Here is an 18,603-nt window from a genome sequence, read left to right as displayed (position 1 = left end):
GGTAACCACATCCTTTTCTTATTTTCTAGTTTCTCTTTTTGACTTTATGTTTTGTCTTCTTTTGTAATAGACTGAATCAGGGGTGTTCATTATTTGGTTTTTCAGTTTAAACCGAAATTCTTTTGATGATAACCCGAAACCGAAAACCGAAAACCGAAATATGGTCAAATAGGTAAACAAAGGTCCAAAACTGAACCAAAACACTGAACCGACTCGAAATAACCAACCGAATTCGGTTCGGTCGGTTATTCCGGTTTTAACCGAATAATGAACAGCCCTAATCAGCACTATTGTATTTTGATGAGGGCACTCCTCACTTTATTAAAAGTACAGTATGGCCTGCACCATAGGATGATACAAACCGTCCATTAGATGGGCCATAGCCTCAATAGGTTGTGCCCAAAAACATTTCCATAGGTTGATTCAAACCCTCCAATCTACAGAGGGTTAGGATCAATACTCTAACATTCAAATATGAGGGTTAGATCAACCTATGGAAATGATTATTGGGGCACAACCTATTTAGGCTGTGGCCCATCTAATGGACGGTTTGTATCATCCTATGGTGCAGGCCATACCGTACTTTTAATAAAGTGAGGAGTGCCCTCATCAAAATACAATAGTGCTGATTAGGGCTGTTCATTATTCGGTTAAAACCGGAATAACCGACCGAACCGAATTCGGTTGGTTATTTCGAGTCGGTTCAGTGTTTTGGTTCAGTTTTGGACCTTTGTTTACCTATTTGACCATATTTCGGTTTTCGGTTTTCGGTTTCGGGTTATCGTCAAAAGAATTTCGGTTTAAACTGAAAAACCAAATAATGAACACCCCTGATTCAGTCTATTACAAAAGAAGACAAAACATAAAGTCAAAAAGAGAAACTAGAAAATAAGAAAAGGATGTGGTTACCTTTGGCTAGGCGGTTACGCCCTGCCCAATAACGGCGCTTGTCCTTAGGTTTCTACTTGCGTATGACATAAGCAATGTCTTTCGTTATTTTCCAAGTAAAAAAGACTCATAATAACTGTTTTACATTTTTTAAAGGGAAATGATACATTCACCCCCTTTTTTTTACTTGGGACAGCCCCCACTAGAGTAAAAGAGTAGTTAGCGACTTAGCCCATGGCCATGGGGGCTGTCCTGAGTAAAAAAAAGGTTGAATACATTACTTTCCTTTAGTTTAAATAGTGGCCTAGCTAGCAGCCACCTACACCTAGGGTTCTTTTCTTTTCTAAAGAGCAACTATTAGGGCAAAGATAGTTGGGTTTTGCTTGCCGACGGAGAAGAGGAAGAAGTCACGGCCTATGTTTTCTACTTCTCTGTGAAAGAAGAAGAGAATTTTCTCATGTCTACACCTATGCCATTTTCATCTTCAACCTCTTGTTTGATGTTTTTTAGTTATCGTGGGTTTCATTTGGTTGAAATAATAAAGAACACAAATTTCAGTTGGGGTTTCAAAGATGGGGGTTTCTTTTGGAATTTTGTGATTTTTTGGACTGCTGATAACATTTCCCTATATTTTGGGCACTCATAAATTCTCCCCCATCCATTAGGCATTCACCCCTTGTAACTTAAAACGTTACCTTTTAACACCGACGAGTCAAGTACGTAACCCATACAAGGGAAAGTGTGCGTATATTTTTGTTTTTTAGTGATAAAATTTGAAGATTTTTTTGCTAATGCCCTGGCACTCGTGAAGGAGCATTTAAAGCACCTATTTTCATGCACCCCCACGCATATATCCTCGAGCACATTATATCCTCGAACACATTTATTACCGGAGCAACGATTGTAGTCGAGATTTTATTTCCATAATTACAATTTCAACAAAAGAGGCTTGGGTTTTGTTTTTACAAAAATACCCCCACCATGACAAAATAACAAGAATACCCTTATCTCATAAAAGATAACGAAAATATCCCTACTTAAATCTCATGAAAAATGACAAAAATACTTATATATCTCATAGAAAGTGTTAAATACACCATTCTCTTCTGAAAAAAATAAATAAATAAATCATATATCATGGAAAATAAAAAAACCCTATCTCATAGAAAATGATCAAAGCACCACTCACTCATAAAAAATGACCAATACACTTATATCTCATAGAAAATAATAAAAAAGACTTATCTAATGCAAGACAATTTACATGGTGGACGGCTCTGCACTTACGTGCAACCCGAAAAAATACTGGTGACCACATTTTTTTGGTGATCCAACCGTTCATTTTGTTGGGCCCGGATTTTATTCTCTAATTCAGATCTAATTTTATTCTCTAATAAAATCTTCTCCATAGAATGATCTTAACCCTTTGATTTGAGAAGGTTTAAAATGGACACCGCAATATAAAAAAACTACATAGATCGGGGTTAGGATTGAAAAATATTTTTTGGGCACACCCCCAACAAATGAAAAAAATACGTGTGCCGACATTGTTTGGGTGGTGATCCAACCATTCATTTGTTGGGCCTTAATGTAGATAGTGTGGGCCCGTAAAATCTTCTCCATAGAATGATCTTAACCCTTTGATTTGAGGAAGTTTAAAATGGACACCACAATAAAAAAAAAATGCATAGATTGGAAGGTTAGGATCATCGATCCTATGAACAAAATACACTATCTCATAAAAATGACAAAATACACTATCTCATGAAAATGACAAAAATAAACTTATCTCATATAAAATAATAAAATATTTCAATCTCATGGAAAATGGGTTAAGGTACTTTGGCTATTATCTTTTATGACATAGGGCTATTCTTGTTATTTTCTCGTAATAGAAATGAAATTGTGGGAAACGGTTCTCTAATAATAAATGTGTTTTGAGGATAAAAGTGTGGGTACATGAAAATAGGTGCTTTAAATGCTCCTTAAGGGGCAAAACCCTTCTTTTAATCTCATTTTCCATATGCAGGCTCTTCGTTCAAATAATTATTTATTATCTAAACGCATTTATTTTGAACTGTGTGTGGTCCAAGGTGTGACCCCTCTGTGTCACCCTAGATATTAAGAAAAGATTGTACACGTTTCTAAAAGCAGGCCATTGTGTTCGAAGTAATGCTTCGGCTTCTGCCAAAAAAAAAAAAATAGTTCTTATTTCTTAATCCTGGCTGTTGAATTCCCAAGTGAGTTTGGGATTTCCCAAGTTAGTGTGTGCATCTTACGAGACTCTAAAAGTTGCATACATGAGCCCTATCAGTTAAAAAATTTACTCCATTGTTCTTAGTTTGCATTGAACTTTTTAAATAGTGAGTAGCATCTATACAGAGCCATCATCTGTTATTCCTGCTAATGCAATTTCATTTATGGTGCCCATTAGCTTTTGACTCAGTTTGTTTCTTCTTTCTTCATATGATATCTGATGTAACTTTGGGTGGCTGAATTTTTGTTTGTTGAATTTCAGAAGAAAACAAGAATTGAATTCTCCCTAAAAATGGACGTGGCGCAGGCTTCAGCCGTGGATGTGATCAGCAATCTACCAAGAGATGCCATAGATGCGATTCTGATGCGTTTGCCTATCAAGGATGTTGTGAGGACAAGCATCTTGTCAAGGAAATGGAGGTATATGTGGGTTACAATTCCACAAATTGTTTTCAATTCCCAATGCTATCCACGTGGTATCCCATCTTCGAACACGGCACTCCTTAACCTTAAGCGCGTTAACATTGTTGATCAAGTTCTCTTGCACCATAGAGGACCAATTCACAAGTTCGAGTGTTCTGATTACCTTCCTCCTTGTTCTGATCTTGATCGGTGGATGGTTTTCCTATCGAGACAGGGGATTAAGGAATTAATCCTAAATTTTTATGGAGGTGTTTATAAGTTGCCTGCATGTCTCTTCTCTTGTCAAGAATTGTATCATTTGAGACTCTTATTGTGTAATTTCAACATACCTCCCGCATTTGAAGGCTTTCGTCATCTCAAGATCCTTTATCTTAATGAAGTTGTCATCCCCAATGATGAATTCGAATGTCTTACTTCCAACTTTCCTCTTCTTGAGAGTTTGACATGTATATATTATAATGTCCGTCTTCCTCGTATTAAAATCAATTCTCCTAATCTTCAATATTTATACCTCATGGGTATTTTTTATTCTCTTTGTCTTGAAAACATCCCCGTTCTAGCTTCTGCAAATATTTCTGCTTGTTTGGTGGAAGAATTCACTAAGCATCTCGGGCAAGGCGAAATTTGTAGTTTTCCCAAGGTTCTCCATTCCTTACACAATGTTGAGAAGCTTGAATTGCACCTTCGTTTCCTACAGGTAAATAATTTTCAAGTTGTAATTTGTGATTCATTAACGAACAAAAATACTAATGCTCTCCTTTCCTTTGTCTTCTAGATTTTTGCTTTAGGTGATGTTTCAGAGACGGTTCCTACTACATTTAAGCATCTTAAGAATCTCTCTTTGCACATAAATTTTGGAAATCCAAATGAAATCTTAGCTGCTCTTTGTGTGTTAAGAAGCTCGGACCATCTACAGCAACTTGAAATTAGAGTGAGTTCTCCAAAAATAAGATTTAGATTCTTTGATACTGTAGTAATCTAAATTACCGTAAATGTCCAAATTTTAGGTAAGTTTGAAGTGTAGCACTGACCCCCCCAGGAACTACTCGTGGGAAGCACGAGAGCATATGGATTGCATGCTTAATCCCCTCCAAACTGTGAAGATGATTGATATGCGTTGGGAAAAACCCGAATTAGAATTCATAAAATTGCTTCTCATTATTTCGCCGGTACTTGAGACACTAACGATCCAGGGGGCTAGAAAGCCTAGAATTTGCATAGTCAAGGAAGAATCAAGTATTTTAAAAGAGTTGATTCGTTTTCGAAGAACTTCGTCGAAAGCAGAGATCATATACAGAGGTTAAAAAGCCATTGCTATTCAATCTTTGACAGAATCAGGAGGAATGGATTCCAAGATCACGCCTTTGGAAAATATGATAATTATGTAATCTGATCAGTTATTGTTGCTGTATTCAATTTTATCATTAATGCTATGTCCCTGGCACACCTTACAATTTTTTTTTTTTAATAAATGGCTTATATTAAAAAAGAAACAGGAGGGACACCCGAAAGGGAATACCCAAAGATACAGAACAAAAAATAAAAAATAAAAACTAATTACAAAATGAGTAGGCCATCAAATAGGAACAGACCAATTCATCGACATGCATACCACCCCTCTTCTAGCCAAAGCGTCCGCCTTCTCGTTAGCAGACCTTCTAACATGAATCAATTCAATATCTGATTCCGCCAATATATCTTCCATTTCGTCAAAATGATCCAAAAACCTCCAAGGTGGAGCCATCCCACCCCTCAGCCACCGGATAACATTAAACGAATCCCCTTCAACAATTACACTCTTCGGACGGTCCCTACTCACCTTTTTTATGCCATTGAAAGCCGCTTGGACTTCCGCCTCCGTAGCGTCAGTCACACCTTACATCATATAAAAGGGTATTTTAAAAAGAAATTCACTTGGGCCCGCCTGATTCGAAGATCCAAACCGTTCATTTATTGGGCCCCAATAGAAAAAAAAGTTAAAATATTTCGTGACCTTAAGCTAGGAAAAAGAGGTAAAAGAAGCCCCACCCAAAAAATCATCTCCATAGGATTATCCAAACCCACCGATCAGCCACTATAGATCGGAGCGTTAAGATTGGAATTTAGAGATGATTTTCGGCAAAAGGCCTCTTTACATGGGGCCCATCAAATGAACGGTTTGGATTTTATAATAAAGGCCGCAATGAATTTCCTAATAAATTTGTGTTATATGGTGTATGTACGGAGGTGTGAGGTTTTTTTTCAAAAATAGGGTGAGTTCCACCTTCTTTTTTTTTTTTTTTTTGAAATGGCACACCTTGTTCAAAGATCTAAAAATTCAGTAAGTATGTCCCAACGTAAATACTTCGTACCACGAAAATCATATCCATTGGATGATTCTACTTCTTCAAAAATATAGTGATTTCTATATGGTCTAATTTATCTTTAAGAGTAGATGGTAAAGATCATCCAATGGAGCTGATTTTTGGGGCACAGTCTAGTAACATTATGGCCCAACAACTGAATGGTTTGTATTCAAGACTTAACTATGCCAGGATGTGCATTCAAGTCAAGGCCGACCAAATTCTCTCAGACTCAATCAACCTTAGATCAGCTTCAGCAGTGATAACGTAAAGAATAGTCTACGATTGGAAACCCACAGCTTGCAGCAAGTGTCAAGACTTTAGTCATAGAACCGATGAGTGAAGCTACGTTCCAGAGCAGAAACTATCTTTGACCAAGTAAGAACAGAGCCAGTCAAGAGAACTGTGGAAGCCGCCCAGCTCAAGCCATTAGAACTGAGACAATAAAAGCAGGGCGCATACACAAGAACACATAGGGGGGAAGTCTGGATCAAGACAACAGATTCTCAGCACTAGTAGATCTTGATGAAGTATCCCAAATTGAGGAGAAACCAATAATATGGAGGATGCTCTTAAAAATTTGGATATAAATGGCACCGAAGGGAACTGTTGGCAAAAAGTCCAAAGGAAAAAAGGTAAGACCTCCTTCCATCCCAGCATAGAAGAGACGGTATAGGAAGTGGTGAAGAAGAACACCCTCAACGAAAGAAAACAGAACTCCTCCATCAAAGAAGAATAAAACCTCTAAAGACTTGGGAGTTGAGAAAGAGCCAGAGAATAAGGAAATCTAGCCCGAAGATGATAGACTCTCTAGCACAGTCATGGGCAGAGCTACATGTAGCATAAGGGGGGCAGTTGCCCCTCTTGAGTTGGCCTTTTCCAAAAAAATCCTTAACGCCTCAGGGGTTTGGATAGGATTGCGCCCCTGTTTTTTGCCAAAAATTAGGCGCAGAGGAAAAGTGTTTGTGCGGCAAAGTTAGGATAAAGACAACTTTCCTTTAACTTTTTTGTACTTAACAAATTGCCATTATTTTGTAACAGTTACTACAAAATTGCCCTCCAAAGTCCACTTTTTAATTTTTATGATCAACAGTAGAAGAAAAAAAGAATTTTGGAGTTTAAAAAACATGTATATGAAATCAAGACCATTGATCTTGTAAAAACATCATCCGGTGGCCCACATGGTCTTGGTACTATCCTAAATGGATACCCAACAAATTTTGAAATTTGATTTGAGTCCGAATGGATTATTGGCCTTAGTTTGTTGAATTTTTCCAATTGTGAAAAATGTTTCTATCTTATGCATAGCTTGGATGGGGCCCATCATTTCATACCATGTTTTCATGGTGTGTGGCCTACCATCTCCACCCAAATCCATGTACATAGTGGAGCCCACTATTTAGTTACAATTTATTAAGAAAACTAAGTACATTGTACTAAGAATATATGTGTTAAACGGAGAAATATGCACAATTTTCTTAATACTCTTCAAAGAGCTTCATAAATATGTTCTAGAAGCATTCGTCTCACCTAATAATTCACAAATCCAATTTTCATAACTATAATACATCAAAACATGAAAAATCGCCAAATAAAATTGAGCGAATATTCTGTGGGCAAAAAAATATAAATGTTTTTTAAATTGGAAGTAATTTGAATTGAAAGTTGTGTGAATTTCATTTTTTTACTTTATAATTTTTTGATTATTTTATAACTATTTTTTGCCCTTGGAGAAAATTCCTGGCTCCGCCCCTGATCACAGTAAACATGACTTCACCAGAGCATGGGAGTGGCTTTAGGGATCATATGTCTCCTAAGCCTCAACAATTACACAAATCCAGCTCATGCACTTTCCCTTTCCTTTGCCTGTTTTGAATCTATTCTTGCTGGTTTCATAACCATGGTTGTACTGCCCACTTCCTTGTTCAAAGGATTGGGTATTGTTGATCTTGATCCTGATATTGTATCATCTTTCTTCATCTAATATACTGGTAGGGGTCCGCCTAGCCTCAGCTTACCCATAAAAAAAACTTAATGGTTTGTATCTCCAAACAAGGTAGGCTTCATTGTATTTTTCAAAATATATGCTCATCTAAGAATATACGCAATATATATTGGGCCCACCTCACCTGCGTGCATATTTGATATAACACTTATTTAAAAAAAAAAAAAAAAAATCACTGGGCCACTTTGTTCGAAGATCCAAAATGGTTAATTGTTGAACTTCAACGTATGTAGGATGTGCCCATAAAAATCATCTCGATGATCCTAAAACTCCAATCTAATACGACGATGCCGTATATGTATCTACACGGATTGAAGAGTTGGGATCATCCAAGGGAGATGGTTTTGGGACAAGGCCCATTTATGTTGGGTAGCAACAAATGGGTTGGATCTTCGAACAAAGTAAGCCCAAGTGAATATTTTTGAAAAGAAAAAAGAAAATATTTTTATAGCGTCGACTTTCTTCAAAGATCTAAACCATTCATTGTTGGACATGTTCAAAGAGAGAAGAGAAGGAGAGGAGTGGTTGTGAGAATAAGTAAGGTTGTGGCCTACCTTGTTCAATGATTTAAACAAATCGTTCTTGGGCCCCGCTAATGGTTCATGTTGGATAGAGGGAGGAGGGGTAAGAAGTGGTTGTACAAAAGTGTTGTGCTAAGAGGGAGGGAGAGATAGTTACAACAGTGTTGTACCGGTCAGAACTAGTAAAGAAGAGCACTGTTTGGAAAACCAGAATACATTTTGTGAAAAAAAAAAAAAAAAAAAAAAAACGGGCGTCATTCATTGGAGCCCCGTCCATTGAAAGATAGAAGGAAGGGAGCTCAAATCCCCATAAAAGCAATAAATACATCGTGAAAAGGTCAAATTAACGGTCACATCACTCACGCTTATATTTTCCACAGGGAATCCCATTTTCAAAGTGTTTTCCTGAGTTCTCATCCACAAGAATTGGAACCTTGAAAAAAAAAAGAGAATAGGAACCTTGAAAATGGATCCCAATTTCACCATCCTGGAGAATCAAGAAAAAACTAAGGCCCGGACTGTTTGTACTTTGAGAGTCAATTTTGTGTCCAAAACTGATTATTGGACTTTCTTGTGGCTTGGTTGAGTCACTTGCTCAACCCTTATTTTGGTGACTAATCCAAAGACTAAATTAAATAGATAAAAAACTCTACTGATATTGGGGCTGTCATTGCCCATGATTTAGTAATTGTACTAACTCATGCTGTATTTTCTCTTTTAATTGGGTTAACATCATACCATTTGATGCAGAGACACAATTTGAAGTTTAAGTTAGAATACAGATGCAAATTATTAGACACCTGTAATGGGTTTCATACAGTAGTACATGACGAAAAACATTTCAATTCTTTCGATCGTAGAATTAATGTAAACTTAAAACAAAATTTACGCCTATTTTTACTCTTAAAAATGGACATTAATTTTGTATTGCCCCCATTTTAACACTTAAAATGGGCGTAAAATTTTATTTTATGCCCATTTTATGTCAAAACAAAAAGAGCCTAGGAAGCATAGATCAACTATGTAGCACAAATAAGACAATCCCTTTTCTAAACCAGTTGGGCTTTCTTTTCTTGATGGGCTTGTCTAAAATTCAGAGATCTAAAAGTCACTTTCTTCAAGAGATATGATCAAAACAAATGTTAGTGACCTGATTTTTCTCTAACTAGGCACTGTATCTCTCTAATTGTCAAGGCTTTTTTTTTTTAACATTAGGGGTGTTACTGGTCTTTTAAGAGTGTTAAACCTACACTGCTAACCCCACAAAAATCAAAAGCCTAGCTTTTCTTGACAGGACCCCTAAGGCCATGTTTGTTTTGGACTTTGAGAGAACCGTTTGTGAGTCCAAAACTGATTATTGAACTAAAAGTTATGTTTTATATCGAGTCCAATAATCAGTTATGGAGTCCGAATCGGTTCTCAATATTCAAAACAAAAAGGGAAATATCTAAATTTTTTCAAGATATTGTCAGTTGAAAACAGTTGGTGCGTTTGGATTGCTGGAATCAGGCATTGGACTCGCCACCCTATTTCAATCTACGTTTTGGTTAAAAAATGAACGGAATCAGGGGCGGAAAATGACAACAGGGTGGAGTTAAAGTGGGAAAAATCCAGGGGTTTGTTTCTCACCCCCAAGAGATAGTATTCTGATTCCATCCCGGTTAGAATGAAATTTGTGTTAGAATTTATTTTAATTAAATTTTTTATTTTGACTTTTCCCATTGCAGGGGAATCAAAGTAAGAATTGGATTATGATGCCGATTCCAATTCATGATTCCGACAATTCAAATGATCAAGGGGCTAGGACTTTGATCTAGGACCGTCCAATGAAGGTGGAGCGAACAAAACTGGGCCTGGGACAAACTTATTGTGGACAGTGAGGCCCACCCATCAAATCACGTCCATGTGGCACATGGTCGACCCGGAAAGTATCCTTCCTTTTAACATTTTTCATGAAAAAAATTAAGATTTCCATTTTCTGTACCAAATGATCATTTGACACCAATGCTGGAAGTCACTTATCAGAAAATGAAAGCATGAGGACATCCCTTGAGCCCCACTGATATTTTTATGGGTCTTTTTCATATTAACACCACCTAACTTATTGACTTATCATCCCAACCAACAAAATAAAAATCATACATTTCCTAGTTTTCAACACCTTCAAGTCCTCTTAAATCTTCTCTTAAAAGGGTTCTTTAATTTCTCAATCTAAAGAGCTTTCAGGGAGATGAAGATGATGAAGAAATTAAAAGGTAGATTAACTCTCCGAATACTTGGTTATAGTAAAAATCTCTAGTGTATTGTTTTTTTCTATGTTGTTATTGATTCAAAGGTTCTTTTTTTTTTCCCCTTTTTAGGGTGGAGCAAAGAGAGGTTTTGGTCATGTTGACAGAAGATAGAGAGCACAGGAGCACAGGCACTATAGAAGTTGTAGTGTTTGAGCACTTCTGTGCTCTCCATGCTTCTGTCAATACACTTGCTTGGCGTTTCGGTAAGATTATTGTTCTTGTGTCCCAATACTAGTACTATTTATTTGCTAGGGAGCATCGCAGAAGGCAATTCTCGGACCAGCTGTTGCATGAGGGAGCACCCACATAGGCTCTGATTTTGGCTTATTCATTTGATTCATCTGAGGTAGCTGCTCTCTCATACAACAGCCGGTCCAAGAAATGCCTTCTGCAATGGTCCCTAGCAAATCCCTTTATAAATAAATTAAAGCAGTAGGAATAAGTGAATAACGACTTAAATGTTATAATTCCATGTTGATTTTCTTACAAACTCAGGGGAAATATAAGGGGGATTTGTGAACTTGCTCTTTATTTGAGTAAGGAAACTTATAAATCTCCCCAAATATATGGTATTTATGGATATTTAATCACTTTAAAGTTTCAAATAATAATAATAATAGCAGGGATTTGCTAGGCAATTTGGCGAAATGTTTGGCGAAAAGCCATTTCGCGGCTAACTTTTGCATGAGTGAACAGCCACACAGGCTCACTTTTCTCCAGATTTTTGTCTCTGTCCATTTAATTTATCTGAGGTTGCTGTTCCCTCATGCAACACGAAATGGCTTCCAGCGAAATTGCATAGCAAATCTCTAATAATAATAATAATAACAACAACAACAACAACAACAACAAATAGTCACTTGAAAATCAAGTCTTAATGCATAAGCGATCTTACCTCCGGCCGTGATGATCAGATTTGTGTCGTTTCACGATATTCACGATCCCGTCCATTGAAAATGCTCTTTTCTTGCAACCACTGCTGGTCAATAGAAGGCCGGATCTATTAATCACTCGCCCATCAAGAAGAGACATTCGCAATGGGATACGAGGGGTTAGGATTTCCCCATGCAACCACTTTCCTAATTAGGCTAGAATTCCTTAAATAATTACCTAATACGTTGGTTTAGCTAAAAACTGAGCTAAGTATGGATCAACTTAATGACCAAAGTGGTAATGTGGTCCACACAGATCTCATGATCATACAACACCTTTGCCATGTTCAGTTCCATTGTTATTTGTTTTCTTTCTATGCAAAATTTTTATTGAAAAACATTTTCCAGGAAAACGTTTTATTGGAATTTTTTTATGGTGGATTTTTTTACTCATGCATAGCATGGGTGAGGTCCATCATTTTATGGAAAAGTCATCGGTAAATGTTATAGAGTAGTCATTTTGCCTGTGGGTCTTAACACTTAACGGCCCACAAATATCACAATGAACTACTCCAAGTAGTTCTCTTGCCCTCTCTCCCACTGGAAAAGGCTTTCTGGCTACTTTACCGGTCAAACAGTGCTCACATTTTGTAATTAACTTTAGTTAAACTGGAAATTAGTTCTGTTTGAATTATTTCAAAGGGAACTTTTCAACAGATGTTTTGATAAGGTGAGGCACATCATTTTACACTCATATATATATATATATATATATATATATATATATATATATATATATATATATATATATATATAGCATGGGTGGGGCCTATACCATTTTACACCTCATGTTTTGATACGGCAAGGCTCACCATGTCTACCCAAACCCATCCATATGGTGGGGCCCACCATTTTACACCCATAAGTGGGCCCACCATCTCCACCCAAATCCATGAATAGGTGGGGTCTGTGAAACAACCAGTTACTCCAAAATCTTAAGCTTTTGGAGAAGGCGTTATTTAAGCTTTTTATACTTTAACAACCCCCCCTTCCCCAGCCAACATGTGGCCCCTCTTTCTAGGGTTGGCCTACATGTGGCACATGTGGCCCCTCTTTTGGGTTTGGCCATTGCAAGTGGATTTTCGCTATTATGGAGGTTTGACTTTGAGACCTTTGGCTCTGATACCATGTGAAACAAGCAGTTATTGCAAAAGCTTAAGCAGTTGGAGAAGGCGTTATTTTATCTTTTTATACTTGAATATGGTCCATCATTTTTGCGCTATATTTTGATAGGGTGGGTCCTACCAATTCAACTGAAATCCATGTCTTGGGTGGGGCCCTCCATTTTACATCATGAGTTGATGGGATGTGTCCCACAATATCCAACAAAGTCCATGGGTGGGACCCACCATTTTACACCTTATGTTTTGATGGGTGGGGCCCATTATTTTACACTCATGTACGTATAGCATGAGTCAAAATGCTAGTATCATATATGAAATCCAAGTGTGACAACCCAAGATGGGGGTGAATTGGTCAATTAAAATTTTTAGGCTTGATTAGGTGGAAGATTAAAAGTTAATCCACTTAATTAAGCACTAAATAGTCTAACCTTTGTTCAAATAGGCATGTCAGTGGAATCTAGGGTTTAGACAAACTAATCAAGCACATTTACTAACCTTTGTTCAATTAAGCATATAAATACAAGTTAGGGTTAGAGTTTACCAATCACCACACGTGCAAGGGAAGGAGAAGAAGAGCCACCCACAAGGAATACAAGATTTTTATAGTGGTTCGATCTATCACAAGACCTACTCCACTCTTCCAAGTTTAGCTCATTGAGGACTCCACTAAAAATGAGATTTCAAGCCTAAACTCGAAGCTTTACAACCACCTTCTTAATCTCCAAAGGGGACAAACCCTTTCTGCACTAAGCCTTGCGAGGGGACACATCCTCTTACATGATTCACCTTTGTTAACGGGCCGAATCGGAGACCCTCACAATGTCATCACTTTTCTTAACGGGCTGAAGAGGAGACCCTCACAATGTCTTCACAATTCTTAACGGGCTGAAGAGAAGACCCTCAACAATGAAGAACAAAAATGAAAAACTCTCAATGCCTCTTAATAGACGGATTACAACTTTGTAAGCTCACAATCACTCCAAGGAAATATATAAATGTAAAGCCTATCGAGTTCCTCTTGATAAGATGTGAAAATACAAGCTCAAAGAGGTTTAGCTTTTGATAGAAAAGTTTAAGCTAAAAAAGATAGGATTTGATATTTCAAAATGGTTCAAAAGCTTGTTTAGATAGGTTTAGATAGTGTATATACAGTGTATTTGAAAATATGACAGTTTAGGGGTAAAACTATAAAAAACTGGGTTGAAAAAGTCAACTTGCGAAAGCCCCAACAGTTAGTTTGCCAGACCGCGGCGGTCGACCGGGCTACAGCGGTTGCCCGCCTCTATCGGGCACACTTTTTTATTTTTAAATTTCTTACCGTCGCGGTTGACGGCCCCATGGCAGTCGCTCGGCGAGGGCTACTTGTTTGCTCAAAAATTCAGTTCACAAAACCTATCCCGGTCGACCGGCCCTTGGCGGTCGCCCGCCCAAACCCATGACAGATTGTTCCTGGAGTTCCAGGAACACCTCCGCGGTCGCCCAGATCACCTTGGTTAACCGGCCCCCCAATATCCGGCAAGTGCTGGATTTCTAGCTACCTTGCCGCGGTACCCGGGACACCCCGGTCGACCGGTCCTGTATAAAATTTCATTTCTACTTTAAAAGTTCAGGGGCTTTTGAGCCATGGTCTTTGGGCTTAAGTCCTAGGTTTTCAAACACATTTTTGGGTGTATGTATGGTTTTCAAAGATATAAAAAGTTAAGTATGAAAACCATTTGAAAACCTATTGAAAGTGCAGTCTACATAAAATCAAGAGGAATCTATATACATTCTAAAAATGAATTCCATTGAGTCTTCTTGGAATGTATCAGCTCCTTTGCACTTTCTTAGAATTCTTAAGCTTGTGAGTGAACTTCTTCAACTGATTTCGCTCTTGTGACTTCTCCTCCAATCTTCAATGCAAGTTGAAAGGTACATGAGGTGTCATAATGGCATGTTCAACTCCAAGCTTCTTCTTGACACTTGATAGGGAACTTGTGGGATCCTGAACTTGAGCTTCTTAACTTTGAACATCCTCCAAATGGTGATGTCTTCACTGTGAGTGGAAACTCTTGATCATCATGTGTGCGGATCCACAAGCCATGTGTTGAGATGAGTTGTGTAATGACGATTATAATATGAAATTCCTGTATATAACACAACACCTCAAAACAACACACCAGTCCATAACTGCTAATCAATTTAGTTTGCTAGCATTAAAACAATAAGGTAAGATGAATGTTTGAACCCATGGAAACCCTTGGGCTTACAATATATAAATTAGGAAAACAGTTCTAAAACGGAACTTTGTTTGGAAAATAAAGACAAAAGTGGAAATGACTGAGGATCTGATCATTTCCACGGTGTTGTTTTTTTTTTGTTTTTTGCATTTGGTGGGGATTTGGGGCTTTCTTGACTTCTTGTGCATGTTGTTTCGGAATTGGGTCTCAAAATCAGCCCTCCGCGGTAACAAGTTAACAATCCGAACACGAAAGCATTTCCGAATTTGCTCTCGAAGTAAATTTACAAGAACAAATAAATAAACGTGCAAGCCAAACCACAAACAAAAGCACACAAGAACACCTAGATTTTACGTGGTTCACCACACGATGTGTGTGGCTATGTCCACTGGAGAAGACTTCAAATGATTTCACTATGTGGAAAATAAGTGGGTTACAAGAAGCACTCACCGGATTACAAAAAACCAAGCTTTCTCCGGATTACACAAAAATTAATCTCTACGCCCTCTAGGATCCAAGCGCCTTCGCTCCCTAGATGCCTTGCTTCTTCTTCAATCTTGCCCAAAAGAGAGCCAAAAATACAACACCCTTCACAAGAGTTCCAAGAACCACTCGTTCTTCCTCTTGAAAACGGTTTTCACTTTTCTCTCTCTCTCTCTCTCTCTCTCTCTTTTTTTTCCCTTTTCATACACAACCAGTTCTCTCTCACGGTAAAAGATAACCCCTCAATTGACGTTTTGCGTTAAACAAACTGTCAAGAATCGATTCACTATTTCCCTATGTAAATAGGACACTTCTTTGCCAAAAACCCCATAAAGACTCTTTATACATGAGTCTAAATACCTTACGTCACTTGCTTGGTCGGTTCCAAAATTCAAGGCAACCTCAACGCATGTGTCACGACAGTGATTCGCCTTTTCTTTTTTATTCTTGCAAAACTGATTTCCTTTTTGCTAGTAGCCCTCTATAAATAAATACATCATTGTAACCGGAGTATTCCCAATAGCACATCACCCAAATGTTCACTAAGCCTCTGTTGGGATGCTTAAGCATTTTTTAGGGAAGTAAAGTCTATGGAAGGGGGCAGAATTTTGAATATCATGTAAACCATGAGAAAACCATAAGCTCTATTATGTTTTGATGCAAGTCAATCAGCAGAGCGAGGGATAGAGAGAAAAAAGGTTAGAAAGAGAGGAGAGGTGGATTACCTATGAAATATTGTCTCATTTGAGATATTTCATTTGGAAAAAGAAGTGACACCTACAATTATTACACCCTTTTGTTGTCTGGTTATCGAAGGATTAATTCAAAACCAGGAGAGAAAACAGAGGGTTGAATTGTTAGAAGTGCCTCTTGGACAATTAATGGTTGAAACATTTATTTAACAGTAAAAAAAAATTATTTATTGTATCTCTGAATAGAAAGAAAAGTCCAAAAAAAAAAGGGCAACAATTAAACTCCTTCAAAAGTCTGGTCATAAGCCATTGAGAACATCTTGATGTGGATGGTACTTAATCCAACACAACTAGTTTAGGGTTCATCCAAGAAAAGAAAACCCTCTTACAAACAAGATATTCAATTCAACCATCTGATACTAAGACCATGTGATTTATATTATTATTGTCTTCCGAATTCTTCATCTTAAAAAATATCATAGGGATGCAATGCTTGATCATAAACACATCGTAAAATATATATTAGATGAATGCATTTGAGGACAAATTTCATGGGTCCCTAATATAGGATTGACTTTAAGTTCTGATGGGGACCCAAAGCCGAATATCCAGTCAGAGAGTGACACGTGTCCTCGAATAATATACCCTAATTACCCCCTCGGCAGAGAGTAATTATAAGCCTAACCCCAAAAGGCAGAGGGAAAACTCACATTCTACCCAATCACAGGGCGACACCTGTCAAAGGGACAAAAGGGTAAATCAACTGCACCCACTTACTATAAATAGCCATCAAAGGCTCAAAGGTAGGGGTCCGAAACCCGAGAAATCACCGTTCATTACTATTTTGTCCTGTACGGCCTAGAGAGGATGTCACATACTAACTTAAGCATCGGAGGGCCCGTCCGGGGACTGTCCCTCAGGTTGGCCTTCTAACCGGGGGCTACCTTGTGTAGGGTTCTCTTGGCATAGGACCGCCTCTACTAGACGATCAGATCAACATTCATCCCAACTTTCAATCATACCCCAATCAGGTTTGCTTTTCCTGAGCTGCCACCTCACTTTAACTGTTTTTTACCACAACAGTTGGCCAAGGACGGTCAAGTTCATTTAAAAATATTTTTTGGATAATGATCATGTACATATTTTTTGTACTATGAATAATGATTTACTTGTATACTTAGCCCACTAATTCACATATATGTGTTTGAAATCATGGTATCATCAATTTGTATATATTCCATATTAGTCTCATTTGTAGCTACATCAAAAACTCCTAAAAGAGTTCAAGTCTAAATTCAACAGATTTCGTTATGAGAATTATTAGATGTTAAAAATGCTCACATTGAAGTTTGTTTTTGAACTTATTTAGTTTTTGATGGATTAAAAATCAAGATATTGTCAAACATTCTTATGCTAGCAATGTTAAGTTGAAGTGTCTGTTGATATATATCTAGCCTAAAATTGTTTGTCTCTCATATTTTATGTTACCTGATCACTTATTTATTATGTGATTCATTAGATGAAATAAAGATGTGTATAAACAGATGTTTTGTCAATGTTCCTTATAATATTCTAAAAAGATATGAACTCATCTAGACTCATTGGAAAATAAACTTATTTTATTACGATGCGTCAAAGAAAATTGAGTTGACAGTCCACAAATCTTAAAACTATTAAAAGGGAAATGATACATTCGCTCCCTTTTCTTCCCCGGGTTCCGCTTGATTCCAATTGCAATGTTTGCATAGTTTCATAGGCAGATTGGTGTAAGGGATCTCCAAATTCTTTCTAAATTACCACATTTGGGGAGGACAGCGTTCTAACCTAACATAATTTTATATGGTGCTTGCGCGTGAAGTCCAGTTTTTTTCAAAAAGAACTGTAGGGTCAACATCATAGGATGATAGACCATTCATTTATTGGGCCACAACGTAAATAGTATTTACCTTTTGAATCATCTCCATAGGATGATCATAACCCTTTGACCTATAGATGTTTCTAAAATAGGCAAACCCGTAACAGATTGGAGGGTTAGGATCATCGAATGGAAACAATCTTCGGGGTACAGCCTATTTACATTGTGAGCCAATAAACTAACAGTTTGGATCATCCTACGATGTTAGGCCAGAGTACCTTTTGGAAGATACTGGACTTCACGCGCACTCCATATAAAAGCTTGCCATATAAAATCTCAACCAAACAAGATTTTATATGGAGTGTTCACGAGTGAAGTCCAGTATTTTTCAAAAAGTAGTGTAGGGCCCAGTTCATAGCGTGATCTCCTAACTTTGGTTCTTGTAATCTCTCTTTACTCTGAATTCCCCTTCTGGATTGGATTTCCAAAGCTGCTAATCTTGGGTGTTGATTTTGGGGAATGGTAGTCTAAGTATCTCAGAGGTCATACATATGTTGGGTGCACTTATCAAT

General features: G+C 37.6%; 1 protein-coding gene and 1 long non-coding RNA gene across 2 annotated transcripts; both read left to right on the top strand.

Annotated features, from left to right (window-relative positions):
* The first annotated feature begins 3,409 nt into the window (after positions 1-3,409).
* LOC143861527 (F-box/FBD/LRR-repeat protein At1g13570-like) lies at positions 3,410-4,871 on the top strand. The gene is made up of 3 exons (XM_077372441.1): positions 3,410-4,264; positions 4,343-4,498; positions 4,575-4,871. The coding sequence occupies exons 1-3, from the start codon at positions 3,437-3,439 to the stop codon at positions 4,869-4,871; spliced, it is 1,281 nt and encodes a 426-aa protein (XP_077228556.1). The 5' UTR covers positions 3,410-3,436.
* A 5,720-nt stretch (positions 4,872-10,591) lies between these two features.
* LOC143862675 (uncharacterized) lies at positions 10,592-17,508 on the top strand. The gene is made up of 3 exons (XR_013240427.1): positions 10,592-10,690; positions 10,796-10,929; positions 17,130-17,508. It is a non-coding gene; the product is annotated as an uncharacterized LOC143862675 (long non-coding RNA).
* Positions 17,509-18,603: the final 1,095 nt, after the last annotated feature.

The sequence above is a fragment of the Tasmannia lanceolata genome, unplaced genomic scaffold (assembly GCF_043159265.1).
Source record: "Tasmannia lanceolata isolate RefF3 unplaced genomic scaffold, GAP_Taslan_0.1 ptg000037l, whole genome shotgun sequence".
NCBI classification, from domain to species: Eukaryota; Viridiplantae; Streptophyta; class Magnoliopsida; order Canellales; family Winteraceae; genus Tasmannia; species Tasmannia lanceolata.
The sequence above is the reverse complement of the archived record's forward strand: the minus strand, read 5'-3'. Positions and strand labels throughout refer to the sequence as shown.

What these genes read in the sequence shown, in the direction of transcription:
- LOC143861527 (XM_077372441.1), top strand. Translation starts at nt 3,437, where the DNA reads ATGGACGTGGCGCAGGCTTCAGCCGTGGATGTGATCAGCAATCTACCA. An exon ending in TGCACCTTCGTTTCCTACAG is followed by an intron (nt 4,265 to 4,342) that starts GTAAATAATTTT and finishes TTTGTCTTCTAG; the next exon opens with ATTTTTGCTTTAGGTGATGT. An exon ending in TACAGCAACTTGAAATTAGA is followed by an intron (nt 4,499 to 4,574) that starts GTGAGTTCTCCA and finishes TCCAAATTTTAG; the next exon opens with GTAAGTTTGAAGTGTAGCAC.